Source organism: Vombatus ursinus, unplaced genomic scaffold, assembly GCF_900497805.2.
Source record: "Vombatus ursinus unplaced genomic scaffold, bare-nosed wombat genome assembly UNPS02010548.1, whole genome shotgun sequence".
Classification (NCBI taxonomy): Eukaryota; Metazoa; Chordata; class Mammalia; order Diprotodontia; family Vombatidae; genus Vombatus; species Vombatus ursinus.
The window spans coordinates 15976999-15986129 of record NW_020950326.1 but is presented as its reverse complement, the minus strand read 5'-3'; the positions used below and the strand labels follow the sequence as shown (position 1 = coordinate 15986129).

General features: G+C 43.3%; 1 protein-coding gene across 2 annotated transcripts in view; it reads left to right on the top strand.

The window, feature by feature from the left end:
- The first annotated feature begins 258 nt into the window (after nucleotides 1-258).
- The window catches only part of LIMS2 (LIM zinc finger domain containing 2), a 79666-nt gene continuing 70793 nt past the window's right edge, over nucleotides 259-9131 (top strand). The window contains exon 1 of one of the 2 annotated variants that reach the window (XM_027854682.1): nucleotides 259-354. In XM_027854682.1, coding sequence (XP_027710483.1) covers nucleotides 344-354 — 11 coding nt within the window. In that variant the 5' untranslated portion in view covers nucleotides 259-343. The remainder of the gene's footprint in view (nucleotides 355-9131) is intronic. The other variant, XM_027854683.1, reaches the window with a different exon arrangement.

Genomic DNA, 9131 nt, shown 5'->3' with positions numbered 1-9131 from the left:
GTCTTGTCTCTCTGTGTGTCTGTCTGAAAGAGTGACAAAGAGGGAATGGTTTCGAGGATGGCACTAATATGCGTAAAACAGAGGGAGGCAAAGGGGGAGCCTCGGGAGAAGACCCGGCTTGTGGGGCGGCCTCCGGGGGTGGGGCGGGAGGGTCCCTCTGGGTCTGATGCAGGGGGTGGGCGAGGTGTGGGGGCGGGCAGGGCCGGGCTTCCCCTCTCGGGCGGAGCTGCTCTTTCCCTTTTTTGGGCGGCTTCTCTCCCTGCAGCTGTCGCGGAGTCCGAGCCCGCCCGGCTCAGCTCAGCCCAGCTCAGCCCGGCCGGTCCTGCTCAGGGAAACAGCTACCATGACGGGAAGGTAACGTCGGCCAGGGGGGATGCCTGGGACCGGGGGGAGGTTGAGGGTGAGTTATGGGAGGGATGCTGGAAAGAGTCCCCTTCTAAAGGTAGAAGCTGGCGGAGTGACTGAATGCTGGGGATCCACTGTCTGTCTCTGATCAGCCCGGGGGGAGGGAACCTTCAGCAGAAGGGTGTGCCCCCACCCCTCGGGAACCCCCGGGACGTGGGCATCAGGAGGGAGTTGAGCCCTGATGCTTTTCTGACGGCCGTGCCAGCTGCACCTCTGGGCGCTGCCTCAGACCAGCCCCCTGGAGCTGGGTCGGGACGCCGCTGCCACTCCCGGGAGTGGACAGTGAGCTCCCCTTCCTCCAGACCCCTTGATCCTCTTGTCACCCACCAGAGCCAAGGCTCCCGAAAACCGGAAAGGAAGGATTGGAAACCATCTCTTAGACCCTCCAATCGGGGATCTGGGGTGGAACGAAGCCTCGGACTAGGCAGGGGTCAGAAGACCAGGGTGTGAGACCAAGCCTTAGCCACTGGCTAGCTGTGTAATTCTGGGCAAGTCATCGCTTCTCCAAACCTCAGTTTCCTTCTCTGTAAAAGAAGATGATTAAGTATGCCAGATTGTGAGGGTCAAATGAGTCAATATACCCAAAAGTCCTCTGGAAAGTATTACACTAAAAAAAAAAAAATGTAGCTTATTATTAACGTGGGTCAGAGAACTAGTGACTTCACTAAGTGAATTGGGTGGGGCGGAGAGGTCTGCTCTGTCTGGCTGCCTGGCTCCTGAAGAAACACCCTGGTAATTGCCGCTAGAGCAGGCAACGAGTAGAGAGAGAGTGGATCTGAAAGACCTAGGTGTGAATTCCGACTCTGCCTCTTAGGACCTGTATTTGGACAGCTTTTAAACCTTGATCTGTTTTCCTCATCTGTAAGATGAAGAGAGAGGTGTAGAGGATTGAATGCTGGACTTAGAGTCGGGGAGATCTGGGTTCAAATTCCACTTCTGACACTTAATAGCTGTGTGACCACGGGGGAGTTACTTAACTTCGTGGACACTCAGATACCCTCATCTGTGATGTGAAAGGGTCGAGCTAGATCATCTCTAAGGTCTCTTCCAGTTCTAGATCTATGATCTTATGAATTTGTTTTCCAGTGCGCAGCTAGAAAATTCTAGAGCAGTACCTAGAACTCAGATCCTCTGCGTCCTAGTCTCTATGCTACTGAGTAGGTGACTGAGAAGCCAGTAGTATTTGTTTTATTCCTTTGGGGGAATGAGTAGGATTGCCATTTAATTTATCATTTGAGTTCTAGTGATAGGCTTAGTAATTGTAATGAAGAAGATATTTGTTCCAGTCCCAATTTAGTGGGCCTGTAGTCATAGAATCAATTTACTTGGGGCTGAGACAAGGGTAATGGAGGAGAAAGTCTATGACCAGACATATCACTATCAGGGGAGAGGCTAAGAGGCTTCAAATATGGCAATAGATTTAAGCTTATTCTGCTCAAAAATGTTAAAAGACAGGGGCCATCATTTGCCCTGGAGAGCTTTGCTTCAGAGATTATGTGCACCCTGTCCTTGTGTTTTAATACATCCTGGGAAACACTGGGTAGAATTACAACCTCTTTATTTAACAAGTTCTGTTTTTTGAATGTAATTTTTGCTTCTCTCACCACAAATCTTCCCGCTGGTGGCCTCTGTTCTGTACCTGTCCGCCATCTGAGCTCCACTAACTGTCCTTGACCACTCTCTTTCTGCTGAGTTGTTGAAATGGTACTGGGGTAGCGGGAGGAACAGATGAAGACATAGCTCCCCAGTGAATTGGACTGTGTCTTCCTTCTTTGGTTATTGTGGGAACAGCAGTGGAAGCTGGCAGCGCTTGAACCTCCAGACTCCCTGACTCGGAGGGAGGCCTGCTCTCTAGCCATTGCATCACACTGCTTTAGATGAGGGGCCCCAAAAACCTCAGCGTGTATCATGAGATCCAAAGAGCGTTAAAGGAGAAATCTTTGAATTGGGCGTTTCCCCCGTTCCTTTCTTCAACCCCCATATATACTTCTTCCAGAAGTTTGGGGAGGTTCCTGATGAAGAGGGTAGCTGCTCCTGGTGTTTATTTCCTTGTAGAACTCCAGGACTTTACTGTTAGGATTCCTCCCCACCTATACCTCCTTTGTAATCTGAATCATTTCTGTTTTTGTTTTTTTTTTTGGTGGGTAGGCAATAGGGTTAAGTGACTTGCCCAAGGTCACACAGCTAGTAAGTGTCAAGTGTCTGAGGTCGCATTTGAACTCAGGTCCTCCTGACTCAAGGGCCAGTGCTCTATCCACTGCACCACCTAGCTGCCCCCAATCTGAATCATTTCTGGAAATAAAAATACAGAAATAAATTTGGGGCCCTTGTTTTTGATTGGTTCTAATTGCATCACCGAAAGTAAAGGGGAAAAAAGACACTTTCCATCCAGGTGCAGAAAGAAGGCAACCAGGCAAAAAGCTGCTATGTGGACATACTTATCAGTCACTTTTTCCAATAGCACAGTCATCAACATCGCCAAATTTTTTTGGGCAGTGACTAGTAGTCGTATACTGGGCTAGATCCAGAGAAGAATAGGGCACCACCCCTGTCCCTAAGGTTGATAATGTCTCTGTGTTGGGTAGATAAATGACTGTACAAAATATGATATACTAAGGGACTAGAGCGCTAGGGGAAGTAAATGAAGGGAGTGATCTTCAAGTGAAGCTTTGTGGATAAGGAGGGATTTGAACTGGATCAAGCTGGATTGGTTAAACTGCAAGGAAAATGTTTAGAAGTCATACAGGAATGAGTTCTGCTAATTCAGTAGGTGGCACTCTCCTCTCTAAAGTAATCACACCCTCCATCAATTTAGTTGACATTTCCTTGCTGGACACCCTAGCCAACAGTCTGGCAAATGTGTATGACTGGTTGGTCACAAGAGGGACTTTGTATGGATGGTTGTGTGCAAAACCATTGTCACTAGTGGAAAAATAGCAGTAGAAACACTACCTCCGTTTAAACGAAGAGGGAACTTTGCAAGGAGAAAGGAATGTTTTGCAGTACTGGGAGTGGGGCATCACCTTTCTTTCCCAGCTGACATAAATGTTGTAGGAGGCAGCTGCACATCTTCCCAGGTATACCTGGGAATGATGCTGTGTCATACTCCCTGTTAGTTTACAGGGAGGTGACTTGGCAGTGGACAAAGCACTGGCTCTGGAGTCCGAGGATCTGGGTTCAAATTCTGCTTTTAAGTCACTCAACCTCCCTGGATCTTAGTCTTATCTATGAAAAGAGTGGTTTGGAATAGATGGATTCTGAGTGTTCGCTCTGGTCAAGACACAAGACATTACAGACCCAGACCCCAGGCACTTTCACTGGCTCTCCTCTACGCCTGTAATGTCTCCTCAGCTCTGTCGTCTCATTTCTTTCAAGTCCCAGCTAAAATCCTATCTTCAAGAAGCATTTCCCCATCCCCTTAATGTTAGTGCCTTGTCTCTAAGATCATTTCCCATTTGCCCTGTATAAATTTTGTTTGTACAAGCTCGTGAGGCTTGTTTGCATGTTCTTCCTCCTTGAGGGAAGGGGCTTTTTGCTTTTCTTAGGGCTTAGCACAATGACTAATACCCTGAAGGACCAAGCTGCAGTGAAGTTAAACAAAAAATCCATTAGGTATAAAATAGTAAGATGAAAATTTTTGTTTTCATTCAAAATTACTGTATCTGTTTGTAATAATTTGTTTTTGAAGTGTACTTGCACAAGTAGACTGAACAGATGAAACTTTTTCATTCTTTTCTTTCTTTTTTTTGTTTTTTTTTCCTTTTGGTGAAGCAATTGGGGTTAAGTGACTTGCCTAGGGTCACAGAGCTAGTGTCAAGTGGATTTGAACTCAGGTCCTCCTGACTCCAGGGCCTGTGCTCTATCCAAGATGAACCTTTTTCAAGCTTCTTACTTCCTTCTCTCTTTTAGATCTTAACCCGCCAAGAAAATGGAGGCCGTTTATCTTGAGCTTGAGCTCACTGATTCATCACCTGTATTCTTTATTCATTTGCTTCAGCCTCTCAGGATGAGGTGACTCTTCTGGCAAAGGCCAGATCCTTTACTCGTATCCTAGAACCTATCCCCTCTCACCTCCTGCAGAAACCTGTCCCCTCAACCATTCCCCCTCTCACCTTCAATTTCATTTCAGTGCAATTCAACATATAAGTATTAAACCTACTATGTTTAAAGTACTATGCTAAATATTTAATTGGAATAAAAAGACAAAAATAAAATAGTTCCTGTCCTCAAGGAGTTTATATTCTTTATTCTGTTAATTTCTCCTCATCCATTGGCTCCTTTCCTGATGCCAACAAACTTGCCCATGTCTCCTTAAAACTTTCACTTTATCTTTACATCCTCTCCAGCTATCATCCTGTATTTCTTTTCTCTTTCACAACCAAACTCCTAGAAAGTGTTTACATTTCCTGCCTCCACTCCCTCCCACTCACTTTTTATAATCAGGTTTCTAACTTTACTCTGTTGAAATTACTGTCTTCAAGGTTACCAACCATCTCTTAACTGATACATCCGATGGCTTTTTTTCAGTACTCATTCTTCTTGCTTCTGTAGCCTTTGACTCTCTTGACAACCTTCTTCTCTCGGTTGTCTTTGTACCTGTCTGTCCCTCTTCTTAGTCTCTTTTGCTAGAGCATCATCCATCCCAAAGCTCTGTCCTCGGCATCATCTTTTCTTTACATACCCTTGCTGACCTCATCAACTCCCAGGGAGTTAACTTGCATTTTTAGGAAGATAACAACCTATATATCCAACCCTAATCTCTCTCTCCTGAATTCCAGTTCCAGGTCACCCTTCTTTCCCTCCCTCCCTTCCTTCCTTGATTCCTCTTTGACCTGCTTTGTTTCTAAAATGGGCCAGTTTGCTCCTCCTCAGGGTTTACCTGGCTCGTGACTTACTGCATGACCCCTGAGCCCTGAGGCTGAAGCCTCAGCTTCCAAAGTAGCAAGGTTGATAGGCATTCCCTACCATGTGGGCTCCCATGCTGCTGTTCTTTTTTATAGGCTGCCTCTTATGTCTTGTGTGCATTTTCTCCTCATTTCTTCTCCTTGGAATTCTTAGTGTCCTTCAGAGTTTAGCTCAGATATTGTCTTCAACTGGAAGTCTTCCCTGATTACCTCAATTAGGAGTGCTCCCTTCCTCTTTGAATTTTCTTCTTTTTACTTATTTTTGTGTATGTTATAATACTGCCCTATCTCTAAGACCATTATAATGTTCCCTGGAGGCAGGGCCTGGTTTTTTCCCACCTGAGATTCCTAGAACTTAGCTCAGTATCTTGCCCAGAATAGGGGCTTAAGTAATTGTTGACTTTATAGCTACATAAGGCCAGTACTGCCAGTACTCTGTTATACTGTTTCCATCTGGCCCCCAAGTGAGAATGATCTTTCACTCTAGGACACTGCAATCCTTCACCACCATGCCCCAAGGTATAGTCCCATAATAGACATGCTATGATGTTGGTTCCTTCAAAATATTACCTCCTTCCCATGGCGCTCTTCACCTCTGTAAAAGATTTGCCCTGGTCCTTGGACTTTGCCAATCAATTCCTTTGTGGAACTGACCTTGGGAACCCTTGTCTTTCTCTGCCCTTCTTCTTCCTTTGCTAATTTTTAAGCTATTGTGATTTCTAACCCCAGTCTTGAAATGTAGTCTCCTTATCCTGATGTCCCACAGCTTTCTTGGGTCCCTCGGTTCAGAGATATGCAGTATCTGAGAACTTATTTTCTTTCTCCCTATATTCTATAGGGCCCACCATATTTTAGTGCTTATTTCTGTCTCACTTTCTCCTGGCCTTGCTACCACGAATTCTGAAACACAAATGTGTATTTTCTAGGACTGGCTTACAAGAGAAAGAATAGCACACAGAAATATCAGGAGTAGGGTTGTAGGTAATTGAAAATGTTTATAAATGAAACTATCTTCCATAGACTTGATGGTATACAATCTTGGCACAAAAGCTGAAGTCTTCTGGGCCTAGCTTGGTTCAAGATTGAAGAAAAAAATTTATACTGTATGCTGTGTTTTAGGCACAAGTCTGCCAGAGGCAATTTTATTTAATTTATCATTACTTTATAGTCATTTCTAGCTGAGAGAGAGGTCTCCAAAATGGAATAGTCTCCCTCGTGGCCTCTTACATATCCCAAGGCCATTTGAGGTAACATTGATAGAATCTTGAACAAGGAAAAGATTAAGAGTATGTTGAAATTGAGTTTTGGGGTAGCATTTTGGTATAATAGTCACTACTCCACTAAAACTACTGGAACTTCTGGATTCCTTCTTTGGCCTCTCTCTTCAAGGACTGAGAAGGCCTCCTTCTAGTGATTATTATCTTAATTCTTGAATGTTAACCCCTTAGTGGGGTTATGGTGCCAATCTGATTGGGGGAGAGGGGGTTGAGGAGGAAGCAGAAATCCAATCTGGACAAGAGACAAATTTTCTCTATCCTTGATCCATTTTCTGGGATATTAGCTTTTTGGAAAGGAGTTTTGGGTTAGAGAAAATATTTTTTAATAATTTCAGTTGAATTAAAAGAAGGTATTAAATATGCTTCCACACCTATGACTGAAGACCATGCTCTGTTGTACTGTTTCCATCTGGCTCCCAAATGAGAATGACCTCTCACTCTAGGACATTGCAATCCTTCACTGAGTTGGGATTGGTCCACTTGGGTACTCTGGACCAAGATCATTTATTGGTTGGTTTACAATCCTACGCAAAAGACAGCCTAAAAAATATCGTAGTTTCACCCTTCACATAAAAAAAGAAATATTTAATCAATTTAGTTCACATCTAAAGTTCACTAACCTACACCCCTTTATTTCACACAAACAATAATAGCTAACATTTACATAACACTTACTATGTGCCAGGCACTGTGCTAAGCACTTTACAATTACTATCTCATTTGATCCTCACAACAACCCTTGGAGGTAGGTGCTGTTATTACCCTCATTTTACTGTTGAGGAAACAGAGGCAAACAGATGTTAAGTGTTTGAAACTGGAATATACCAAAGGCTTGTAAACCACAGTAATGGAAACCATCCCCAGACCCCCTAGGACTCTAGAAGTAGTTAGCCATCCTCAATCAATCAATAAACATTTATTAAGTACCTACTATGTGGCAGGCACTGTGCTAAGAGCAATGGTGACCCAATCCTCTGGGTTAAGTTAAATGACTTTCCCAGGGTCACACAGCTAGGAAGTGTTAGAGCCTGGATTTGAATTCAGGTCTTCTTGACTTCAGGACAAGCAATATATCCACTCCATCACCTAGCTGCTTCACCTAGGATGCTTTTTTGAATTAATGTCTTTTTTTTTAACATTACTGCTCATTTCCAGAAATATTTCTCCTCTTATCCCCTACCCAGCAAGTCTTTCCTTGTCTCAAATTTTAAAATGAAAAGAGGGAAAAAAGCAGTTCATCAAAATTAACCAAAACGTCAGTTGAGTCAATGGCAGGTTATACAATATTCCATACTCATAGTCCCCCAGCTCTACAGTGAAAAGTGGGAGGCATGTTTTCTTTCTTCTTTAAGTTCAAGCCTGGTCATTATAAAACATTTTATTTTATTGTTCTCTCTCCTTACATTGTAGTAATCATTGTTTATATTGTTTTCCTGGTTCTTCATTATGTAATTTCATTTAAGTCTTCTCATCATTCTTTGAAATTTTTTATAGTCATCATTTCTTATGGCACAGTAATATTCCATTATGTTAAGGTACTACAGTTTGGTTAGCCATTCCCCAGATGGTGGTCACCAACTTTGTTTCTTGTGTTCTACTACCAAAAAAAAGTCACGACTTGATTACTGTGTAATGGTCTCTAAACTGCTTCGGAAGAGGTTCCTTGTACTTTGTGATTTAAGCCAATGAGACCATCAGGGACAAATTTATCAATTAACTTGTAAGCGTGATAGCTTAGAGAGAATGAAAATCCAAAGGGAAAGAAATCCATTCTATTTTGAAAATCTCTCACCCAAAACATTTCCACTATCAATTTATAGTATTCCCAAAATAAAAGGAAAAATTCAACAATAAGATAAAACATAGCATAGCAGCTTTTCTGGGTTCACTCTCCCAACTCCTATTCCCATAGGGAGGTTGGGTCCTCAGGGGGTTGGGTCCCCACTGCTTAGCACAGTGTCTGGCACATAGTAGGTGCTTAATAAATGTTTATTGATTGATTGAGGGTGGCTAACCACTTTTAGAGTTCTAGGGGGGTCTTCGGATGGTTTCCATTACTGTTGCTTACAAGTCTTTATCTAGTATATTGTATCAATTAACTAGTTGATATTAATTAACTTTTACAGCAGGATATGTACTGAAGCACTCTTCCCAGCACTTATACTTGGTCACTGGGGAGACGACACGAATTTAATGTGGTTGGTACAGAATATTCTCTCCTCCTTTTAATCCCTCTCCTAATGTGATACACAGAACCCTCTTGAAAATACTCAAGGTCCCTGGTGAGAGTGGAATCAGAAGCTCTAATCCTACAAATCCTTTTCTCCTCTTCCAGGAATCATCAGGTCTACTTCTGGGTACGGTATAGCTGATGGATGAGTCTCCCCTTTGCTTGTAGAAGATGGTGTCTTAGATATTGGATTGATTAATTTCTGGGCTAAGCAAGCAGGTTGATCCTCAGGGCTGGCTCCTCACCAGGAATAGTCACTTTGGCTACCAGCAGATTCAGTTATTGATTCCATCTGCTGAACCTCAGATGACTCTT